This window comes from Amia ocellicauda, chromosome 1, assembly GCF_036373705.1.
Source record: "Amia ocellicauda isolate fAmiCal2 chromosome 1, fAmiCal2.hap1, whole genome shotgun sequence".
NCBI classification, from domain to species: domain Eukaryota; kingdom Metazoa; phylum Chordata; class Actinopteri; order Amiiformes; family Amiidae; genus Amia; species Amia ocellicauda.
The window spans coordinates 61,475,064-61,501,189 of NC_089850.1; the positions used below are offsets into that span (position 1 = coordinate 61,475,064).

General features: G+C 38.1%; 1 protein-coding gene across 1 annotated transcript; it reads left to right on the forward strand.

Annotated features, from left to right (window-relative positions):
* The first annotated feature begins 528 nt into the window (after nt 1–528).
* cd4-1 (CD4-1 molecule) lies at nt 529–26,126 on the forward strand. The gene is made up of 12 exons (XM_066712358.1): nt 529–588; nt 15,939–15,975; nt 18,057–18,259; nt 20,880–20,958; nt 21,276–21,449; nt 21,684–21,836; nt 22,496–22,768; nt 23,357–23,725; nt 24,063–24,314; nt 24,667–24,773; nt 25,269–25,324; nt 25,570–26,126. Exons 4-12 carry the CDS (start codon nt 20,904–20,906, stop codon nt 25,598–25,600), a joined length of 1,470 nt encoding a protein of 489 aa, XP_066568455.1. The 5' UTR covers nt 529–588; nt 15,939–15,975; nt 18,057–18,259; nt 20,880–20,903; the 3' UTR covers nt 25,601–26,126.

Consider the following 26,126-nt stretch of genomic DNA (forward strand, 5'->3'; position numbering starts at 1 on the left):
GTACATTAACACTGACTGACTGGACACTACAGCACATTAACACTGACTGACTGATTGGACACTACAGCACATTACCACTGACTGACTGGACACTACAGTACATTAACACTGACTGACTGACTGACTGGACACTACAGTACATTAACACTGACTGACTGGACACTACAGCACATTAACACTGACTGGACACTACAGTACATTAACACTGACATACTGGACACTACAGTACATTAACACTGACTGACTGGACACTACAGCACATTAACACTGACTGACTGGACACTACAGTACATTAACACTGACTACAGTACACTACAGCACATTAACACTGACTACAGTACACTACACTACCATATTTTGTTTCCCTCTCTCTCTCTTTCATCTCGGCCAATTAGAATCTCCAAAATGAATGACACAAAACTCAGCCAGTCAATCAGTGAATGCAAGAGACAAAATTACTTCCTGTTGCACCAGGTGTGTGTGTGTGTGCACGCGCATGTGTGCATCAGTGCATCTGTGTGTCTATTACAAAGAGAGAGAAGGAGAGAGAGTTTGTGACAGTGGAACAGTGACAGACATTCTATAGATGTAAGTACTATGTATTTAATTTCTATTAAGCTTTGTTTTGTTTATACTACATTATACTACATTATCTGTCTGGACTAGTGTATATATAGTATATATATATAGTGTATATATATATTTGTGTGTGTGTGTGTGTGTGTGTGTGTAATTGTATTACATAGCACAGGCCGTAGTGACAAGTTTCTAGTCTCTCTTTCTCTCTCTGCATCTGAAACAGTGTTATTGGTGGGTCTATTGGCTTTTTGTCAGGTCAGACTCAACAGACTTGATTCAGTGGGATCTTGTCAGGAGTTTTTCTGGCTGTGAAACAGAGATGACTGGACACAAGCGGATTCCCTGAATTAGAGGGAGGGAGGGAGGGATGAAGAAATCGATGTGAGACTCTTTATTCACTGACCCCTCTCTCTTTCTCTCTGTCTTCCTCTGTTTTAAATCAGATACATGTGCTAGTATTTACCAAGGACTGTTGTTATATAGAGAGAGAGTGAGAGAGGTGAATATCTAGAGAGGTATAGAGGGGGAGGACGAAAAAAAGTGGAGAGCCAAGAAACAGAGAGGGAACAACACAGAAAAGAGAGATAGAAATCAGAAAGAGTGATGAAGATAAAACAAGAAGAACAGAAGAGGGGAGAGAAGGAGACTAGAGAACGATACAGTGACAAAAGTACAACAGGGACAACAGCTGCAGTCTATAGCTATTGTTGGAACTATACTGTTGCAGACTATATGTACTGTACTGAATTGTATTATAGCATAGTGTAGTATAGAGTCGTGCGTTGTAGTGTGTAGTGTGTTGTATCCCATACTGTTCAAAAGTTTATTGTGCTATAGTTAATGACTGTGGCATATTACAGGCTACAGCACTACGGCATAGGTATAGTGGACCATATTGTGTTATACTATAATGTACTCTTGTATATCTTACTGTATTACAGTGTAGTGTATTGTATTATAATATACTGTAATAATATAATATACTGCATTGTAGTGTATCATAATGCACTACAATGTACTGTATTATTATATTAAGGCATGTGTATTCTGTGTCAGTCATGTCCATTTAAAAGTTTAATCAAACAAAAGTTACTCTGTATTTACTCCCCTGATTTACTCACTTACTGTAGTGTACCTTTGTTTATACACTCGTTATAGAGAGAGACACAGAGAGAGAGAGATTTTGTTGATACTGACTGCAGCCAAAATATTACAGCACTATATATTTTTGATTTATCAATAAATGATTAAGTCCCATCACTGAGGCATGTTGCCATAGCAGCTAATTGATCCATGGGTTCATTTATTGCAGATGTTACCGTGGCAGCAGATGATTCAATTGAATAATCTCGGCCCTCAGGAAATAATTTATCAAAATCATTATCAAAGTAATGATAATACTATCGACTATAATAATGATAATAATAATTGTAATAGTACATATATAATAACTGAAACATTATTATTATTATTAATAATAATAATAATAATGATAATGATAAAGATACTACTACTACCACTATTACTACTAATTATCATAATCATAATAATAATAATTTTTCTAGTTGAAACATTACTTTGGTTTATATAATAAATATCAATGTACATATTGCTGTAATAAATATATATTATTAAAATGATAAATATATGAATGTACGTATATATGTATGTGTGATTGAGAGACTGTAAATTCGAAGGAGGCCTCAACTATATTCTTCAAGGCTCAACTCGTCTCAATAATAATAATAATAATAATAATATATCGTATGGACAGTAACGAGGGAGAGGGAAAAACAAACAGAAATGGAAAAAATTAAGAAAAATAAATTAATACAAATATATATTGAAAGAATGGGAGAGCGAAAGGAAGGAGAGAGGGACACCCGCAATTAAATAAATACAATTGACATCTGAACCGACACCCACTGCAGTATTACAGCCCTGTAATCTCAGTGGCGCTGAGGTGGAAGGGTTTTCATTTTTTCATGCAGAAGTGCGGGGACATCAAATGTTCTATCCCTGAAGATATTTGTCTGAATTTTGGCCTTTTTAATGTGTGTCCAAACATGCACTGAGAAGAGAGAGACTAAAATAATGTATTGCACATTTATTTTTATGCTGTATTATGGTGTATTCTACTGTATTCTACTGTTATTTTGTATTGTACTGGTGTGTGTGTGTGTTACTAAAGTCTACACAATGTAATTAGTTGTATACTGTATTGTATTTATTGTCATTATTATATTGTATTGTACTGTAGTGTAATATATAATATTGTAATGTACTGTTGAGCATTGTATTACTGTGCAGAGTACCTTAGCATATGATATTGTATTATAGTGTAGTGCAGTGTATTATACTGGAGTGGTGAGCAACCTAAATTATTGAGCAGGCCGTAAGTCCGTCTGTGAAATAAGTGCCTGCTACAATTTAATTGAAAAAGAGCCATATAATGCAGTAAATATACATCAACAATGTTTTAAGGGATTAGCACATTGACACAAAATTATAAGGAGATGTCATAAATAGACTACTTACTAACTCGCAATTTTATTTGCGCGGGTTGCCCACTTTTGTGTAGCGTGCTGTGGTGCATTGTATTACAGTGTAGTGCAGTGTAGTCTAGTGTTGTGTATTGTATTGTATTATAGAGTAGTGTACTGTATTATATTGTATTATAGTGTAGTCTAGTGTTGTGTATTGTATTATAGTGTACTGTAGTCTAGTATAGTGTATTATATTCTGTTATAGTGGAGTGTACTGTACTGTATAAGAGTAAATAGCACAGTGTGCTATAGAGTGTATTGTTTGATCACAATCAACCTCTCATTGTACTGCAGCACTAAGTCACTATTCATGACTGGGACCTGGCTTCATTCACTCACCACTGGATACTATACACTGTATACTGGTATAATAATGTGCTCATATTCATAATCATATTATAGTGTACTGTAGCTCACTGCAGTAAAGTGTAATTCAGTATAGTGTAGGGTACTGTAGTGTAATGTATTATAAATAATGTAGTACTCTCAATTGTACTCCACTATAATGTTGTGTACTGTAGCATACCTTATTGTAGTGTATGGTTGTGTGTGGCAGTATTGTGCAGTGTAGTTTGGTATTTGGTTCACACACTATACTGTAAATGATTGTAGTATACTATTGTATATGGTGTTACACCAGAGTGTACTGTAGTGTACAATATTTTAATGTATTACATTTCAGAATATACTGTGATACGGTGCTGTACAGTAGTGCGCTGTTTTGTGTTGCCAAATCTGTACTCTACTTAATTATACTAAAGTTTACTGTAGTGTGCAGTACTGTAATTTAGTGTTTTAGTGTTTTGTACTATGCTGTAGTGTGCTGTAGCGATTTGTACTATGCTGTAGTATGTTTTTCTATGCTGTAGTGTGATGTACTATGCTGTAGCGTGTTGTACTGTGCTGTAGTGTGCTGTAGCGTGTTGTACTATGCTGTAGGGTGTTATAATATGCTGTAGTGTGCTGTAGCATGTTATACTATGGTGTAGTGTACTGTAGCATGTTGTACTATCTTGTAGTGTGGTGTAGTGTGTTGTACTATTCTGTAGTGTACTGTATCATGTTGTACTATGCTGTAGTGTGCTGTAGCATGTTGTACTATGATGTAGTGTACTGTAGAGTAGTTTATTGTGCAGAATTGGAGTGTAGAGTACTCTATCTGTCATTAATGTTCAGTATATCTCAGTGGTACAGCATATTATACAGATTACTAAATCCATATGCCCCATCTTCCTCTCTCCTTCGCTCTCTTCCCTCACCCCCTCCCCTTTTTCACTCCCTCTATTCTTCCACCACCCCCATCTCTCTCCCACTCCCCATCCTCCACACACTCCCCACTCCGTCTCGCTCTCCCGTTTCCCTCTGTCCCTGTTTCTCTCACCCTTCCTGAGTTCTCCCTCCCTTTCTCCCAACCTCCATTTTCCTATATTCCCTCCTTCTTTCTTTCTGTCTCCCCCTGTCTACCTCACTCTATTACTCCTTTATTTAATTTAAAAAACCATCTCCAGAAACAACAGAGAAACTCACAGATTGTTACCGTCTATCCCCAAGAACTCATCAGTTAGTTATTTTATTCCGACGTCGCTGTACACCAACTTCGTGTGGTCTAAAAATGAATGAGGAGTCTATAAGAACTCCCAGAGCGACCTGCACATACTGAGTCTCTCTCTCTCTCTCTCTACATTTCCTCCTTATTAGGATTTGAAATTAGTTTCTAAAAAGAAAACCGCTTGTCAGAAATACCTAGATTTGGGTTAAATCCTATTGTAATTACAGTGTATTACAAGTGTATTTGCAGTGCATTGTTTAGTATATTAGTATTTACAGTGTATTGTCAGTTTATGTACAGTGTATTAAGATTGTGTAAACAGTGTATTAACATTTTATTAATAGCATAATACACTATTTCCTTTACAGGTCATTTTCCATTTTATTAACAGTATATTTACAGGGTAGTTAAAGTATAATATTGTTGCATTATCGTGGCATTATCAATGTGTTAACAGTGTATTTCCAGTGTAGGTAAATAAATCATCTCAAAATATTGGTAAAACACTGTAACTACACATATAATACATTATTAATACACTGTTAATATACCGTAACGACACATACATTATTATTACACTGTTAATACACTGTAACTACACACAGTATATTATTAACACAATGTTAATACACTGTAACGACAAACATAATACATTATTAATAAACTGTAACTACACACAATACATTTTCAACACACTTAATATAGTGTAACACTATAATGGCCACTCTGTTGTCTAAACCTGTAAATACATAAATAACAATGGACTCAACTCTGCCTTCCACTGCACTAATTCACACTGCAGTAAACAACAACAGTTAAACATAAATAATAATAATAATAATAATAATAATAATAATAATAATAATAATAATAATATACTACTCTACAGTATTCTGCGTGATACAAAACGACACTAACCTACACTAAAGTACTGTGTAGTTGGGGTTGTGAGAATTTACATTTGTACTAGTGTGATAATTTAAATAATAATAATAAAATAATTGACTGTGTTGTCATTGTTTTTGTTGTTTTTTAGCACACGCTGAATTGGAATATTATATTATTGGAGATTATAAATATTGTATTATTATTTCCAGTATTTTTATAATAATTATTATTATTTGTCTTGTTTTTTTTGTAATCTGGTTGTGATTGTGGGATTCCCTCACACTCTCTCTGTTTCTCTCCCTTCTTCCCTTTCTTTCTCTATCTGTCATGTTATTACTGAGGGATTCTCCTTTGGGTCTTCACTTTATGACTCACTGACTGAATCAGACATAAGTTAAACTGATACACTGACTGACTGAATCACTAGCTGACTGACAGAAGAATTGTGTTATTTCTGCTCTGCCTCACTATACAGGAAGCTGATGTAAGACTCTACAAAATGTAAAAAAAGATAATCAGTTTTCATACCTTACAGTAGTAAGATTCTATATTATTAATATTATTAGAAGTAGTAGCTGTACTAGTTTTATTAATAGTTGTAGCATTAGCAGTAGTAGTAGAAATAGTAGTACAGGTAGCAGTACTAGAAATGTCAGTATTTTTGTTATTTGCAGTACTAGTAGTAGTAGCAACATTACAAGTAAGACTAGTATCATTATTATTATTATTATTATTATTATTATTATTATTATTATTATTATTAGGCTTGTTGTTATTATTATTAAAATCGTTGATTTGCCTTGACAATGCATGTGTTTCCTGAACTGTTACAAGAGATGTACATGAAAATAAGTTAAGGCGTTACATACCTATTAATGTTCAGGAAGTCTACACCCCCTTGAACTCTTTTCACATTTAGTTGTGTCAGTGCGTCAAAGTTTCATGCATTTAAATGAGTTTTGTTTCCACTGATCTACACATCATACCCCACACTGTTAAGAGGAAATGTTTTTATTGTGAACAATTACATATTCAAAATACAAAACTGAAATATCATAAATAGACAAGTCTCCACCTCCTGAGTTAATACTTAGTGGAAGCTCCTTTGGCAGCAATTACAGCTGTGAGGCTGTTGGGATCGGTCTCTACTACATTTGCACACCTACATTTGGCAATATTTGACTGTTCAAGCTCTGTCAAGTTCCTTGGGGAACATTGATGGACTCTAATTTTCATGTCATGCCACATATTTCCTGTTGGATTTAGGTTGGGGCTCTGACTGGACCACCCAAGGACATTTACCTTTTTGTTACTTAGCCACTCCAGTGTAGTTTTGGCTTTGTGTTTCAGGTCATTGCCACGCTGAATGGTGAACTTCCATTCCAGTTTCAGCTTGCTTACAGAGGACAGAAGGTTTACCTCAATGGCTTTTCTGTACTTTTGCCCCAGTCCTGCCAATGAGAAACATCCCCATAACAGGATTTTGCCCCATCATGATTCACTTTGGGGATGGTGTTCTTTGGGTGATGCATTGAGTTGGGTTTGCACCAAACATAACCTTTGCATTTAGTCCAAAACATTCAATTTCAGTTTTGTCAGACCACAAAACATTTTTCCACATGGCTACAGAATCTCCTGCATGTTTTTTTTTGTATACTTCAAACAGGATTCAAGGTGTGCTTTCGTGAATACCATACAGGCCAGATTAGTGGAATGCTTGGGATATTGTCATCACATACACACATGCAGAACAGTCTTGGACATAAAAGCCTGTAGCTCTTGCAAAGTTGCCATTCTGATCGTCTCATTATTGCTCAATCATCCAGGTTGGAGGGATGGCCTGATGTAGGCAGGGTCTTGTTGGTGCCATACACCTTCCTGTTCCTAACAATCGTCTTGTCCGTGGTACAGGGAATATTCAAGGTCTTTGATATGTCTATATACCCAGACCCTGATCTGTGCCTTTTAAATCATTTGCCCCCCATTGTTCTTTAGAAAGCTCCTTGGTGCTAATGGTTGAGTCGTTGCTTTGAAACGCTCAACACAGCAGAGAGAACCTACAGGAACTGCTGAATGGATCCAGAAATCATGTGAATACAGTTCAATACAGGCCACTTAACTTGGTGTGTGATTTTCAAGGAGATTGGTCACACCCACGCTAATTTAGGATTGATATTACAAGGGGGGTCGATATTTATCCAACCAAGCTATTTTAGTTTTTATTTTTAATTAATTTCCTAAACATTTCTAGAATCTTTTTTTCAGTTGTGGGGTAGGATGTATAGCTAAATGAAAAAAAGCGATTTTCATGTATTTTAATTTCAGGCAACAAAAGGTAAACATTTTGAAAGGGGGTGTAGACTTTCTATAGGCACTGTAGATTTATTGAAAACAAGATGTTTTCAGTTGTTTTTCACCACGGACCTATGTAATTGCGTGTCTCCTAACTGCCGCTGCAGGCTAAAGATACCCCATCGAGAAACAGATACATATTCTCGAACAAATCGAATACCAAGAAACACATGCATACGCACACGCACACGAGAAGGAATCCCCTTTTCAAACATTCATAAAGAAAAATCCTCTCTCTTTCTTTCTCTCTCTCTTCTGCCCGAAAGTGAAAAAACACACAGGGCTTGTTTCTGTATTTTACTCCCTCAGAACATTCCACAGGTAGCGACCCACACACTGACAATGAACACAGAAACACACACACAGTGACTGAACACAGAAACACACACACACAGTGACTGAACACAGAAAAACACACACACAGTGACTGAACACAGAAAAAGACACACACACAGTGACTGAACACAGAAACACATGCACACAAGAATGAAAAAAAAAGAAACAGACACACACACAGTGACTGAATACAGGGACACAGAAACAGACACAGATAGAAAGATGCATAGACAGACATACACACACACATTAAATTCAGTGCAAATATATATTGTACTGCTGTGCAGTGTATTTTATTAAACTGCATTGTATTGTGTGGCATTTATACACTATACAGTATTGCATTCAGCTGCACTGTATTATGCTGCATTGTGATTGTATAGTTGTTGTTTTTTTGTAGTGTACAGTACTGTGCTGCACTGTATAATGTGTTAAACTGTATTTCTCTGTACTGTGCTGTATGATACTGTACTGTACTACACCTTACTGTATTGTTCAACATTTATTGTTTTATTTTTACATAGATTATTACTTATCATTATATAGAAAAGACAGTACGCTGTACAAATGACACTATAATTAACAGGAAATAATAATCATCATCATCATCATCATCATCATAGTCATAATCATCATAATAATAGTGCAATACTGCACAACACTGTATACACTGTACTACTCTAATCTACACAATAATAATAATTTTCACATTAACTCAACTGGTGTACCGTGCAGTACTATACAACATGGTACAGTATATGAGAGTTCATTACGGTACAGCAAAATGTAATTCAGTAAAACGACCCTGTGCAGTACAATTAAATACATTGAAATGCGGTACAATATAATTATGTACAATACAGTTCTGTGCAAACTTCCACAATGTAATCAGAACACAGAATAGTAGTAGTAGTAGTAGTAGTAGTAGTAGTAGTAGTAGTAGTAGTATATTACCTTTAAATCGTGCTGCAGTGTTACTAAGATTATTATGTTTACACCATAATAATATTCAAATTTCACATTGCAGGTTATTATTTCTTTCATATTTTTTGGAAAAAAGTGATTTGATCATCGAATATGTATATAGAGAGTCGTGTTTTTATTGACTGAACATAAAAATATATATAATTTAGGCCCTCCTACACGACAGTACACATGGCACATGACAGTATATATATATATATATATGTTAATAATAATTATTAGTATCATACTATTGCTGCTACTACACGTATGGTATACTACGAATTGTACTGTACTGCACTATTTGTGTACAGTATAATATCATTGAATTATAATATAATATACCTAACAGGTCTGAAATATTGTAACATACAGCGTGATATTTCGACCGCTCTGTAGTTTAAACTGGTTGTCATTCACAATTAATAAATCAACAATAATTTGCAGGACGAAGTAAAGCACACCAGCTGCGCTGCACTGCACGGTGCACAGCGGAGAGCAAAAGGAGCACAAGTACTGTTTCAATTATTATAGCTGAACTAAAGTGTGCAGTACTGCGCCGTGGTGCAATTCAAATCTGTGCGCCTCTATACCGCTCTGATCTTGAGCTTTATTATTATTATTATTATTATTATTATTATTATTACTATTATTATTATTATTATTACTATTATTATTATTGTTGTTGTTGTGATATATGTTATTATTATAGAATAGGCACTGCACTATCCTTAAGTGCAAACAAATGCATCTGTAATAATACAAATAATAATACATTACTGCACTCTACTGTTATACATCACAAACTAATCATAATATGATTATACTACACGAGACTACAAAGTAGACTTCAACACTATCCAACACAGTACACAACAATAATTATATTATCGTCATAATACATTACACTGCGATAACCTGCATTACGTTACACTGTTTTAGTCTACAGCAACACCAACAAAAATAATAACATTAATGACAATAATTCGGTGGCGCAATCGGAAAACTAACGGATCAGCAGTGTTTGCTAAAATTGTTGCCCAAGACTGACAATTGCGAAATTGTTCTGTGCTGCTAAAATGGATTTGTCTCGATTTTACAACTTACAAATGTCACGTCTCTCTCTCTCTCTCTCTCTCTCTGTGGTTTTTCCACTGACATTTAAATTCTATTTTGCCAACATGTTTTTTTTTTCTTCTCGGTGATGTTTTTGTAATTTGTTCGTTCAATCAGTTGCTGCGACCCGTTTGTTACAGAACTACTTTCAAATATATTTGTATGACCAACTTTCCTCTCTCTCTTTCTCTCTCTCTGTCTCTCTTCAGCCTGTGTAGCGTGTCTATGTGTGTGTGTGTGTGTGTGTAGTTATTTCAGTTTTGATTACTGTAACTGCACTGTTTCACGTTAGACTTTATTATGTAGTAGACTTTATTCCACTGTATTAAATTGCACTGGACTCCTCTCTATTGCACTGTATTAGTGTGGCCTCTTCATCTGTTATTGTGTTCAACTGGCCTGTATTTTTATGATTATGATTTATTTACTGGCAGACACCCGTATCCAGGTCGACTTACATGTTACACAAGCATTACAGTGCAGCAATACACTTCAATACACATTTCAAATTAAGCATACATACAACGTACAATTTAAGAATTACAAAAATGCAGAAACACAGTTAATACAAAATACAAAGCCTAGTTCGGAGAGGTAACAAATGCAGACATGATGTCGTGAAGTTGTAGATAAGACGGAGGCACAGGAGAAACTGCACTGTATTGGACTGTTAGACTGAACTGGACGGGAGTGTTTTAGACTGGTCTGTGTGGGACTGTATTGGCTGGTCTGTATTCTATTGTATTGTTTATTGTGTAATTGTGTTAAATTGGTCTGATACTGTAATATTGTCGAACTGCTAAACAGTCAATAGAAACAGGAAGCATGTGAAGCTGAGATGGCTGCAAACGGGGGGGAGGGAAATAGCAGAATTAAGCAAGAAACACAAGCAATTAAAAAATGTAATGAGAAAGAGGCAGTGGGAGAGAGCAGGGGAAACACAAAGAGAAAGAGATTGAAGAGGGGAGGACAGAGTGAAAGTAGAGGGAATTTCTCGAAAGACACCTCCTCTTTCTCTCTCTCTGTTTCTCCCACTGAGAACTGATACAGTTGTGTGGGACACAGAAAATTCTCATTAGGGCTATGACTAACGAGGCATCCCTAATTAACTGGGGCTTTTATACAACAGAGAGAGAGAGAGAGAGAGAGAGAGAGAGAGAGAGTTTGGGGTAAATACAGTGTAAACACACTGACTGGACACTACAGAACATTTACACTGACTGACTGGACACTACAGTACATTAACACTGACTGACTGACTGGACACTACAGTACATTAACACTGACTGACTGACTGGACACTACAGTACATTAACACTGACTGACTGGACACTACAGCACATTAACACTGACTGACTGGACACTACAGCACATTAACACTGACTGACTGGACACTACAGCACATTAACACTGACTGGACACTACAGCACATTAACACTGACTGACTGGACACTACAGCACATTAACACTGACTGACTGACTGGACACTACAGTACATTAACACTGACTGACTGACTGGACACTACAGTACATTAACACTGACTGACTGGACACTACAGCACAATAACACTGACTGACTGACTGGACACTACAGTACATTAACACTGACTGACTGACTGGACTCTACAGCACATTAACACTGACTGACTGGACTCTACAGCACTTTAACACTAACTGACTGGACACTACAGCACATTAACACTGACTGAATGGACACTACAGTACATTAACACTGACTGACTGGACACTACAGCACATTAACACTGACTGACTGGACACTACAGTACATTAACACTGACTGACTGACTGGACACTACAGCACATTAACACTGACTGACTGACTGGACACTACAGCACATTAACATTGACTGACTGACTGAACACTACAGCACATTAACACTGACTGACTGGACACTACAGCACATTAACACTGACTGACTGACTGGACACTACAGCACATTAACACTGACTGACTGACTGGACACTACAGCACATTAACACTGACTGACTGGACACTACAGCACATTAACACTGACTGAATGGACACTACAGTACATTAACACTGACTGAGAGAGAGAGAGAGAGAGAGAGAGAGAGAGAGAGTGGAGGGTTAAAATGTTCAAACTAAACCAAATCTCTCTCTTCTTAAAAAGAAAAGCCATATTTCAAATGAAAATGAAAGAGTGGAAGATAGAAGAAAGAAAGAAAGAAAAAGAGCAGCAGAAACCTCAGAGGAAGAGAGAGAGGGGCCTGGGTGATGTTCTCATGTGGTTCTTCACTACAACCGCTCTCTCCCTCCTCCTGCCCTCCCTCCCTCTCTCTCTCTCCCTCTGTCAGGGTAAAAGCACTGTAGTGTCCAGTCAGTCAGTCAATGTCTGTATTAAACCCTCTTCTGTTTCTCTCCCTCTCTTTCTCTCATCCTTTATTCTCAAATTGGGTAAATACTAGTGACATACTTACATCTTTCATCTAAAAGAGAGAGAGAGAGCGAGAGAGAGAGAGGAGTGCATACAGACACTGACTGTTAGACATGCACATTAAAACTGACTGACTCACTGTACTGTAATATACTATATTACACCAGGCTGCACTAAATAGAGACAGAGACAGATAGAGAAAGATTATTCAAGCCGATAAACAACAATACAAACCAACTGGATTGTAATTTAAAATATAAAAGTGCTTTGATAAACAACACAATACAAAACATTTAATTTTCTATTCCTCTCTGTATATCTTTTCTCAGTCATTCAATTTCTATTTGTACGTCTTCCTAATTCTCTGCTGTTCTCTCTTGTTTTCTACTCTTTTTAGATGAGAAACAACAAATTACATTCATTTTACTCTCAGCACTCTCTATTTTAATTTGTTCAGCATTTCACAATTTCTTTTTCTCCCTCTGTTCTTTCATCATCTCTTTTACATGTTCTTCATTCTTCTTCTCTCTTTCGTCAAGAAAGAAAACAATGACTTTTTAAAATATTCGTCCTCTCTCTTTCTCCCTCTTATAATTCATTCAATATGTGCTCCTTTCCATTCCTTTCTCACCCTCTCTCTCCTTCTCTTTTCTGTTTCTTCCTTATTTGGTCCTTTGGTCGAGAGACATGTAAGATATTATTTGTTAGAATGTATTTTTCTATGGGAAATTCTGTTCTATCTGGTTCGGTAGAGGAAACAGACTTCCTTCCTTTTATCTAAGTTCCCTGGTAGCCCCTGGTAACCTTATCTGTATGTCCAGAAGACCAAAAGGGACCTGTCCTCTTATTGGCTCCTAGCCAAATTCCAAAGGACCCCAGACTTCTAAATTACTTTAGTATAAGGCACCCAAGTCATGGTGGTGGCAAAATGCAATTGGTTGGAAGGAAACCTTATAAAAAGGAAAACAAAAAGAAGTTTAGTCTCTTAAATTCTTCATTCTGCAACGAGACACAAGAAAGAGCTGGAGAGGAGAGACAGAGAGAGACACACCGCTGCCTACATGATCAGACTCACCTAAGCTGTCCTGTGGAGAAAGGAGAAACTTATTTATTTCTTACTGTAATCCAGCAGAAGCTTAATATTACTTATTTTCAGTAATATAATTGAATGATATTTCCTATTTTTGTCAAAATAAATTATTATTGCACATCTGTGACTTGACCGCATCTTCCCTCTAAAAAGAATCTTAAAAGAGAAACCAATTGACCTATGAGTTTTCAGTTCAACTATTTATTTAGATTGACTGCAAAACCAAGCGTATAAAATTCTCTTACAGACAACAAAAGACATTTGATTTTATTACTGTTCTCTCTGTCTTCCCCCTTTCACATATTTGCTTACTTTCTTTCAGCATTCTCCTTTCTTTCTTTCCCTGTCTCTTTCATGCAGGCAATATTTTCCATCTGTCTATGAAAGACATTCGATTTGACTTTTCTGTCCTCTCTTCATGTTTTTACACATATTGTCTATTTCAGCGGGGTATATTTTCTTGAGGGGCTGGGGGGTCATCGGTTTCAAGCACGGAGTTGTGCCTCTTGCTACGTTTGACACGCACCAATAACCCACATCCGTGCAGGGGGCAAGATTAGCAGCCTCGATCCTCCAGTCCAATCTTAGGCTCCCAGAGGGCAACTAAAGAACCCTTTGTCCACAATCACTAGGCTTGTGCTCTTCTTACAGATTTGTGCAATTTGTGTCTTTCACTGCATGCTGTTGTACTTTAAAAAGTTGTTCAGTGTCAGTTGTCTAGGGTGAGAAGCACCTGCTATGAAATTCATCATCATCATCATCATCATAATCAGTATAATAATTAAGAACTACAACAAAAGATCAATGCTGTAAAGGCATTTTTAATAGTACTGGAATCTTTCTTCACCTCTGTCTGTCTAGACTGTGTTGGCTTTGCGTCGTTTGCAGAATAAAAGTGTTTTAAAAACTGGAAACACAAAAATCTAAAACGAATCTTTCTCCCCCGCTCTGCTTTTTTCAATTGGTTCAATATTTGTTCATCTCCCTAATGTTCTCCCTCCTTCTCTCTCTCTTGTTCTTTTCTGTCTCTCTGTTCTTCTAGGAAGACAACAAACAGCATTCATTTACCATTTTACTCGTTCTCTCTCTTTGATTTCATGTTTTTAAATTTTGTTTCAATAGTGTTTGTAAAACTCAAAAATCTCTCTCTCTCTTTCCCATGCATTCATTATTTTTACATCTTTCAGTGTCTTTCTCTCTCATTAACTCTTTTTCTTTTCTCTCTTGGCCACTCTTTCATGTTCTTTTGCCATTCTTCCTGTCATGTTTTGCTGCTTTTCTCTTAACTTTATTCCGTCTACTTTGTCTCTCCCTCTCTTTCCTGCGTTCAACATTTTGCATCTCTCTGTTTATCTGTGAACGGCATTAGATGTTACTTTTCTGCTTTCTCTCTCATTCTCTCTCACTCTTTCACAATTTGTATTTAAGTATTTATATCCCTCTGCTCTCTCTCTCTCTTTTACCATGAGAGTGTAATATAGAAGGAATAAAAAATTTCTGTGCTAGGTGGCAAAATAAATATTTGTCTGGAAGTGGAAGTTGTTGGAAACGAAAACATAAATCTGCTTAGTATTTAAAATGTGTTGCTAATTACTTGGAATTAAACTTAAACCAACAAGCTGGACATGTTTGAAGTGTTGTGGTGCGCAGATGGGGCTCTGTTTGAAATGATTATTTATATTATATTATTTATATATTTATTATAACAGTAATAAATAAAGCAGGATAAAGGAAAATTGTGATATTGAGTTTTAGTGTTGATGCTCTGTGGCCAACAACATAACTGTTGATTTTGTATTTATTTACCTTGTATACTCTTAAGTGGAAAATAATTTGTTAATAAAGGACTGGTAAAAGGAAATGTATATCTGGCCTCTGTCTATCTATCTATCTATCTGTCTCTTTCTCTGTCTTAAATTTTTTCACCATTTTTATTTTGCTATTTTTGTATGTCCCTCTTGCCTTTTCTCTCACATTCTTTCAAGTCATCTTTCTTTTTCCTCCTCTTTTCCCCTTCTTTGTATTTTTTCCCTCTCTCTCTCACTCTCTCTCACTCTTTCTTCCTGTTTTTAATGCTCTCTGTATTCGTTTTGGTATTTCAGAACAAGAGAGTGAGACAGAGAGAGAGAACATCAAGAGGTATATATTTTTATTTTTTATTCCATCCCTCTGTTCCATCTTTCTTTTTCCTTTGTTCTTTCTTTCCACTCCTGTGATTTTTCACCCTCCTTCTCCTATACCATACTGCACTGTACTTTACTATACTATACTATTATAATTGTACTGTTCTAGACTGTACTATACTGAAGTATACTATACTAAATTACTGTACTGTGGTATATATTATATTGTTCTATACTATAGATTTTATCTGTGTTGTGCTATACTGTATTTTATTATATTATATTGTATTATATTATACTATATACTTAAGAAAATGTACAAACGAGAGGAGGCCATCGACCCATCGTACTTCTACCATACAATGTATTTTATTTTGCGCTATACTATATTGTGTTGTACTATAATATGCTATACAATACTATAAAATGTTATATTATGCTGTAATATACTACACTGTGCTGTACATAATAGATTCTATTATAATGTTATACTACACCAAACGAGCACGATTGGTCGAATGGCTTCCTCTCGATTGTAAACGTTCTTATGTTCTTATGTTCATAATAATAATAATAATAATAATAATAATAATAATAATAATAATAATAATAAATATATAAATAAATAATACAATTTGGGTAACACAAAATGTAGTTCTCTTAATTTGAACGAGACGTGTGACCTTCAGTGGTCAGATCTGCGCGTCCAGAGGAGCCTCGCAGCGCCCGGCGTGTCTCTTGCAGACCGGGCCGCCAGGGACAGCGTCCACACATACATACATACATACATACACACACACACACACACAAATACATATACATATATATTCACTTTAGCACATTAGGGGACAATGTTGCTAATTAAGTAACTACAGGCTTTTAATTGCGTCGGTGCTCTGTGGCTGTTTTGAATCTCCATCCCAAACCTGCGCGTCTGTGATGATGAGGCATACAAGCTTGTTGTACTCCGTGTTTTTTCAAAACAACAAGCACATTCGTCTTTAAATGTGTCTTTGTCATTTTACCACTGATTCTGTGTGTTACAGCAGCAATATCATTATTGTCCTTAGTAGTAGTATTAGTTACATTAATAGTAACAATATTCATGTAATAGTTGTAGAACGTAGTTGTAAGGTACGTTTATACTATAAGTACTTTATACGTATTTTTAGTAGTAGTTGTAATAATGGTAACCGTAATAACAGTAGCCCTATAAGTAATAATAATAATAATAATAATAATAATAATAATAATAATAATCATCATCATCATCATCATCATCATCAAAATTATTATTATTATTATTATTATTATTATTATTATTATTATTTTCAGCAGTGATTGTAGCAGTATGAGTAGGCATACCATTAGTACTACTACTACTACTACTACTACTACTACTAGTAGTAGTAGTAGTAGTAATAATAGCAGTAGAAGTAGTATATCATGAGTAAATTACAATAGGCCTGCTCACACACCCAATGGTAATGGTGAATGCAGTACACACGCGTAAATATATGTTATTCATTTGTCTTCAAAAAACATACACATTCCCCACTTTGTGTAGCATACGTGCTTCTGGTATTGGCAGCTACTACTACTAATATAATAATAAAATAATAAAATAATAACCCCGTTTTTGACACGCAGACTGACTCAAAGCATCAGATATTATGTGGCAGTTGCAATAAGATAAATTAGTATAGGATTACATTTCTCTCTCTCTCTCTCTCTCTCTCTCTCTCTCTCTCTCTATATATATATATATATATATATATATATATATATATATATATATATATATATATATATATATAATTTGCATTATTACTACTATTATTATGTAATTATTTTTGTATTTTATTTTTTTATTATGACGATATGTCAACGCCATTCCACTCGCAGACACTGCGCATCTGACCGTGGGGCGCTACTGAGAGCAAGACACAAGTGTACACAAAACAACAGAAACAACACGTACAGGCGCGACAGCAACACTGGTATAATAAGATATCGAGTGCGCATTTCTATAATATTGTTTGAAAGAGCAATTGTTATTTTATCACGGTCGTTTGTGCGTTTTCGTCCACTCTCCAGCCAATCAGAACGCGAGGCGGCGCTGTTACCAGGCAGAACAGTGACTCCCCTCCCTCGCCAAGCTTCCGTCCTCTCCACCAATCAGAGGGCGGGTAGTTGCACAAGCGGAAGGGCAAAGATTTTGCTCTAGGCTCGCGTCACTTTCTCGCCAGTCTTCCTCGCTACACCAAGATAGAGCAACGCTACCTAGTCTACCGTCCCAAGTAAGTATTAATATTATTATTAGTGGTGTTATTGTTAGCCCTGCTAGCAGAATAGTGGTCGTGTTAATTTAATTGATCTTTAACAGTAATATAGTTGTTGTTTTTGCTATGTAGTACTAACAGCAGTAGTAGTAATACCAGTACCGTCCCAATCAGTATAGTATTCATTAAGTTTATATGAACAACTGAATGCTATGATTATTGTGATTATAATGATTATTATTATTATTATTATTATTATTATTATTATTATTATTATTATTATTATTATTATTCTTTAGCTGACACCATTAAAGCAACCAAATTTAAATTCACCAGGGCCTAATGGTCTACTTGAGACAGACACACACAGGGACACCGAGAGAGAAAGAAACAAGCACACACATAGACACAGAGTCAGAGACACATTAGGACAGGGACACATGCACAGATACACTCACACACAGACACAGACAGAGATCTATTGTGTCTGTCATGTCCTATTTTCAGGGCAGTTGTTGCCTTGTAATAATAACCTCTATAAAGTCCTATAGGAAAAATGCATATATATTTTTGTATATATATTTTAATAAATGTTGGAAAGATATCCCACGTTATTGCCAATTATTATTATTATTATTATTATTATTATTATTATTATTATTATTATTATTATTATTATTTCTTGGCAGACGTCCTTATCCAGGGCGACTTACAACATAAGTGCAAAACAAAGTGCAAAAATACAGTTAAGTAAAGGCATCAAACATTACAAATTCAATTTACATAAAACATAGCAATTCAAAATATAATACATTTTACACTTACAATTTACAATTTACACAGGCAAGTACAGTAAGTGAGGTCATATATCCTGGACAGTAAAAGCTAAGTGCTGTCAAGATGTAGGGTCACAGTCAAGGGCTACTGGAAAGTGAGCAAGGAGGAAAACAATCAAAAATGCAAGAAGCATAATAAAACGCTGTACTTCCAATACTGTAATAAGGTGAGCGCATAATGATACGATATTGGGCCAATACTGTAATAAGGTGAGCGCAAACGATACCACATTAACGATACAATGTTTGGCCAATATTGTAATAAGTTGAGAGCAAAACAATACGATATTGGGTCAGTACTGTAATAAGGTGAGCCCATAACAATACCACATTAACAATACCACATTCATGATACGGCCAATATTGTAATAAGGTGAGCGCATAACGATACGATATTGAGCCAATACTGTAATAAGATGAGAGCATAACGATACGATATTGGGCCAAAATAAAATTTGTAGCCTCCATAAAAATAACCAGACACACACACATGCACACAGACCCACACATATGGACAGATCAACTGACACACAAACTCACACGTAGGCACATCGACACACAGAGACACAAACACAAACGCACACACACATATATAGACATAGATACACACACACTTACGCAGACCATATTTTACTCACTATCTCTTTTTCTGTTTAACCTCCTGACCACAATCTCTCATCTGTTCTTATTTTTTCTAGGTTAACTCTTCAGGTGGTAGTGTCTTTCTCTCTGACTCCCTTGCTCGCAGTCTCCCTCTCAGTCTCTCTGTCTCTCTCTCTCTCTGTCTCAATCTCTTTCTCTGAGAAGATCAAGAAAGAATGAACGAATTAATGGACAAGAAGGACAGAACAAGACAGACAGAGAGAGAAAGAGGTAGAGAGAAATAGTGGGAGAGAGAGAAAGGAAAGAACAGAGAATGACAAGGGCTTCAAAGAAAGAGCAAGAGAGAGCTGGAGGTTGTTTGTAGTTCAGTCAGCTACTGCAACCACAGCACATTTCCTGAAGAGAGGGGGGGAGCCACAAACTTGTTGAGACACACCTACAGACACACACAGTCAGAAGTCAGTGTGTCAGTCTGTCAGTCAGTCAGTGTGTCAGTTAGTCTGTCAGTCAGTGTGTCAGTCAGTCAGTGTGTCAGTCTGTCAGTCAGTCAGTGTGTCAGTCACTCAGTGTGTCAGTCTGTCAGTCAGTCAGTGTGTCAGTCAGTCAGTGTGTCAGTCTGTCAGTCAGTCAGTGTGTCAGTCAGTCACTTTTCTCTATGAGAATATTTTCAAAAATCACTGAATTTCTCTTGGTAAACGACACAAACCTGCCTTTCGTGGAATGCAGGAAAGAGGGAGGGTGCATGACAGACAGAGAGAGAGATAAGAAGATGGATAACAAATCTTCAGCTTCTGAAAAAATCACACCCCACCACATCCCCCCATCATACTTTCTCTCTCTCTTCCTCTCCTCCTGCCTCTCAGCCCAGAGCCCACCGCAATCCCCACTCTCTCTCTCGCTCTCTCCATCCCCCTCTTCATCTTTCACAATCACAGCTAACCTCCACCCCCTCCCTCTCTCGCTCTCTCTCGCTCCGCAGCTCCCAGCGTCGCAGACCACAGCCCCCTCTCTCTCCTCCACCCCCTCCCCTCTCTTTCTCTCACTCTGTCACTCATTCGATCTCACTTCTTTGTCTCCCATTTAATAACCCAGATCCCCTTATGGACACCTGCGAACGGACTGTGTGTATAGAGAAATGTTATATTTAATGAACCAAGCTATTTTATTAATTATTTATTTGCACTGTATAATGAATTTAGTTCTGCAGAGGACCTGAAGTGCGGATGGATTTTAATCAGAACCTTGTTACCCTAATTATCACCTCAGTGTTTCTTACAAGTAAGTGTCTAATGAGTATGTCTGTTTATTATTATTAATATTGTGATAATTAGCTACCGTACAAATAATAACATTAGTAATACTAGTAGTGGCTCTAACATTCATAGCAGTAATTGCAGTATTCTTAGAAGCAGTATTGTCTACAGGTATGTAATGTTATGTGCAATAATTAATTACACCACTGTGTGGCAGTAGAGTTCTTCCGAGTGTTGAGCTGTCCTGCTTTATCTATCTGTCTCAGTCAGTGTTCATGTACTGTAGTGTATGCACATCTCTCTCTCACTCTCTCTCTCTCTCTCTCTCTCTCTCCCTCTTAGGCTGTGAGGCGGGGTCAGAGACTGTGGTCTATGGTCAGGTGGGAACGGAAGTCACCCTGCCCCACTCTAAGTGGGGGGGGCACAAGGTCAATACTTTCTGGTATTTTGGATCAGACTCCTCAATGATCAACAATGAGGTTTATTCTGAGACATACAGCGGTGCTCCCAGGACAGGTGAGTGTGCGTATGTGTTTGTATATGTGTGTGTCGGTGTCTATGTGTGTGTGTGTGTGTGTCTCTCTCTCGCTCTCACTCTCTCCCGGTCCATTTCCTTATTTCCTCCTCTCCCTCCCTCTGCTTCCCTCTCCTTGCCCATCTACCCTCTCCCTCTTTCTGTGTATATTCAGCCAGTTTGTAGGTATAATATTAATCTTGCTCTCTCTCTCTCTCTCTCTCTCTCTCTCTCAGATCCCAGTCGCTCTGGTAGGGTGTCTCTCGCTCCCTCTGAGAAGTCCCTTCGTATTAAGAACCTGGGGGAGAAGGATTTTGGCTTCTATCGGTGTCTGCTGAGAGAAGATAGCAATTCTATAGAAACTATCTACAGACTGAGCAGAGTGACTGGTAGAGAGAGACTTGTGATATTTATTATAAATATAATAAATTATATATAATTACTGTGTAATTTTTATATGATTTATATTATGTATCTATTTAATCATGTATTACTTGACATACTATTTATATAAATTGACCTGTTTATAATTTTTACTTTCTATTTGTTGACCATCAATATAATTATGTATATATGTGTGTTTGTACCATTTGACATTTATCAATAGTGCTTTGGCAGAACTGATTCTGGTCAATAAAGCAATTTGAATATGATTTTGAAGAGAAAAAGATAGAAATAGAGAGAAATAGAGGATGGGGGAGAAAGGGGAATAGAGAAAAGGCATAATGTTACACTTTTAATTTTAATATATCACCAATAATAATAATAATAATAATAATAATAATAATAATAATAATAATAATAACAACTTATATAGATACGTTCTGCACTGGTGGTATGAATCTTTATTTTTGATTCTATTAGTATTATGTCTGCCACTAGGGGGCACTGTTACTGCACAGGTATGTACTGTGATATACTGACTAAATTACATTTTCTCTCTCTTGCCCCCTTCCTTCCAACCACCTCTCTTGCCTCCTTTTCCCTCTCCTTGCTCCTCCTCTCTCTCCCCTCTCCCCTTCTGTCCCCTTCTCTCTGTCTCCTTCAGTCATCTCCCTCAACCTGACCTCGCCCTTCACTCCGATCGCCTCCCAGTCCCTCTCTCTCCAGTGTGTCTATGATCTCACTTCAGTCTCAGTCAGCGTACAGTGGGTGGGGCCTCAAAACAACCAATTACAGCAGGATGGGCGTCTCTCTCTCCACACTCACAACAACAGCCTGACCCTGAGGGAGCTGACAGCAAATGATACTGGGAAATGGCACTGCAGACTCAAGTATGATGACAGGCAGACGCTGGCCTCTGTGCAAGTGACTGTGATAGGTCAGTGTGTCCAGTAGTGTCCAGTACTGTCCTGTATTGTCCAGTCAGTCAGTGTTAATGTGCTGTAGTGTCCAGTCAGTCAGTTAGTGTTAATGTGCTGTAGTGTCCAGTCAGTCAGTCAGTGTTAATGTACTGTAGTGTCCAGTCAGTCAGTGTTAATGTACTGTAGTGTCCAGTCAGTCAGTGTTAATGTGCTGTAGTGTCCAGTCAGTAAGTGTTAATGTGCTGTAGTGTCCAGTTTGTCAGTCAGTGTTAATGTGCTGTAGTGTCCAGTCAGTCAGTGTTAATGTACTGTAGTGTCCAGTCAGTCAGTCAGTGTTAATGTGCTGCAGTGTCCAGTCAGTCAGTGTTAATGTGCTGTAGTGTCCAGTCAGTCAGTGTTAATGTGCTGTAGTGTCCAATCAGTCAGTCAGTGTTAATGTGCTGTAGTGTCCAGTCAGTCAGTGTTAATGTGCTGTAGTGTCCAGTCAGTCAGTCAGTGTTAATGTGCTGTAGTGTCCAGTCAGTCAGTGTTAATGTACTGTAGGGTCAACAAGTTCATATACTAATAGCTCTCTCTCTCTCTCTCTCTCTCTCTCTCTCTCTCAGACTTCTCTTCAGCGTACCCCTCCACCATCTTCTCCTTCCCCGGCGCCCGCTCCCTCCTCCTCCCCTGCCTCCTCTCGCCCTCTCCCCCTCTCCCTCTCTCCTCCCTGCGCAGAGCTGGGCTGTTGGCAATAAAGTGGACGTTCACCCCTCTCTCTCTCTCTCTCTCTCCCTCTCCTCTCCTCTCCCTGGAAACTGGCGAGATGTGGGGGAACTCGCTAAACCCCCGGTACATCTCCTCATCCCTCCCCCACAATCTGTCCATCACGATAGACAGAATCCAGGAGGGGGACGCAGGGAATTACACGTGCTCACTTTTCTTTAAAGACGGGACTGTCTTACAGAGGACAGTCGAGTTGAACGTGCTGAGAGGTGAGGGGGGGTGGCGGAGTAGGAGACGGCGCGGGGGGGTAGAGTTGTAAATTGTAAATTGGAAGTTGTAAAATGTATTATATTTTGAATTGCTATGTTTTATGTAAATTGAATTTGTAATGATTGATGCCTTGTACTTCACTGTATTTTTGCACTTTGTTTTGCACTTCTGTTGTAAGTCGCCCTGGATAAGGGTGTCTGCCAAGAAATAAAATAATAATAATAATAATAGAGTACTGTAGTGTCTCTCAGTCAGTGTGTATGTCCCACACTAACTCCTCTTTCTCTCCCCCTTCCCTCACCGCCTTCCTCTCATTCCTCTCCCTCTCTCTCTCAGTCGTCCTCTCTCCCAACGCCACCCTGTTTGAGGGACAGCCTTTCAATCTGACCTGCGACCTGGGCCGACCTCTGACCCCTGACCTCCAGCTGACTTGGACCTACCGACACTTCCTTCAGGGCCTGGTATCCGTGAAGGGGGGGGTAGTGAGCAGGAAGGAGGGAGCGACGGAGCAAGAGAAGGGCCGGTGGAAGTGTAGCATAAAGAAGGGGAATGCAGTGCTGACCTCTGTGGAATTCACTCTGAGGATTGGTAAGAGAGGGGGAGGGGAGAGAGAGGAAGAGAGGTAGAGATGAGAGGGAGTGAGAGGGATGGGGAGAGAGATAGAGGGGGTGTAGAGAGATAGGTGCGAGGAGAGAGAGAGAAGGGGGTGGAGGGACTGAGTGAGAGAGGGAGGCTGCATTTCACTTGTGAGGTGTATGAGTTATGTATTAGCCGTGCTGTGTATTGAATGTGTTGCTGTTGTGTTTGAGTTGTGTCGTCTCCCGTGTGGCCGCTCGTGCTATGTGTATTTCCTGTGCCATGTGCTCCTCGTGCTGCGTTGTATGTCGATCGGGCTGTGGATTGCATTGACGGATTGTTGTGCTGTGTTTGTGTTGTGCAGAGCGGGCCCCGGTCAAGGTCTGGCTGCTGGTGCTGGTGTGCTCAGGGGTGTTCCTCTTCCTCTCGCTCCTCCTCCTCCTCATCTGTGTCCTGCGGAGGTGCAGACAGGTCAGTACAGCGCAGCACGGTGCCGTCGAGTTCATCGTGGCCCAGCGTAGTGCAATTCAGTACAAGAAAGTTTAACGCACTTCCCTGTCTGGAGGCCACATGCCCCATTGTTGCAGCAAGATTGTGTAACCCATGTGAGAATCTGAGTGTGGTGTGTTGCTCCAGAGACATTTGTGTTAATGTGGTTGTTATTGTTGAATAAACTGCTTTGGTGTTTTTCTAATGAAATCGGGCCCTGAGTCTTCCTTGTCCACCTATCTATCAAGGGATTGGATATCTCCCTATTGACAGCACAGCGTCATACAATACAATACAACAGAGTTTAACACAGCACAGTGTCATACACTACATTGTAATATAGTACAGTACAAATACAGTATAAATATAATAGTGTAGGTTACAATGTAATACAGTACAGTCTAATACAGTACAGTGTAATACAGTATAGTGTGATACTATACAGTTGGATACAATACAGCTCTGTTGTTTTTACAGAACCACGCGTTCAGGAGGACCAAGAAACGCAAGACAAGATACTGTCGATGCAAACAGTGAGTGTGTGTGTGTGTGTCTGTCTCTATGTGTTTGTGTGTCTGTGCATTTGTATTTGTGTGTGTGTGTCTGTGGGTGTATATGTCTGTGTGTCTCTATCTGCGTCTCTCTGTTAGTGTGTGTGTGTCTGTCTACTGTATGTCAGTGTGTGTGTGTGTGTCTGCCTGTCTGTCTCTCGCTTTGCCCCCGCGGTCTGTCTGTTTCTGTGTACCTCTATAACGCCCCCCCCCCTGTCTGACTGCAGTCCTCAACCCAAAACGTTCTATGGACCCTGAGAGAAGGAGGAAGAGGGAAGAGAGGAAGAGGGGGAGGAGAGGAGAGGAGAAGAGAGCAGACAGAAGAAGGAGTATTTTCTGGAGGCCAGTTTTGGGACCATGATTGGGAGTAGCTTCTGTTTCTGCTGCCCGGTGTATAATACTGTGTATATACTGCCGCAGAGGACACTGCCGTCGAGTTAGTGTGGGAATACCTCAGTGCGCTGTCAGCTCTTTCTGAGAGAGGGAGAGAGGGAGAAAGAGGAGGAGAGTCAGGAGAAATAGGGATGGAGGCAGTCTCTATGATATATCTGTCTATTACAATTTAAGACTCCAATTACTATTCTGATATGAGCAACTTTTACAGTATAAATATTTATATATATATATATATATATACACAATAATACCGGCTATACTTATTAATTATATTTGCAGGTTGTAACATATTCAATATGGTTTGTTCATATTCTGCTGTATTTTACTGCCATGTTAAATATTCAATGTCATTCTCATTGTTGTGTTATTTTGTTTTTAATTCTGTTTG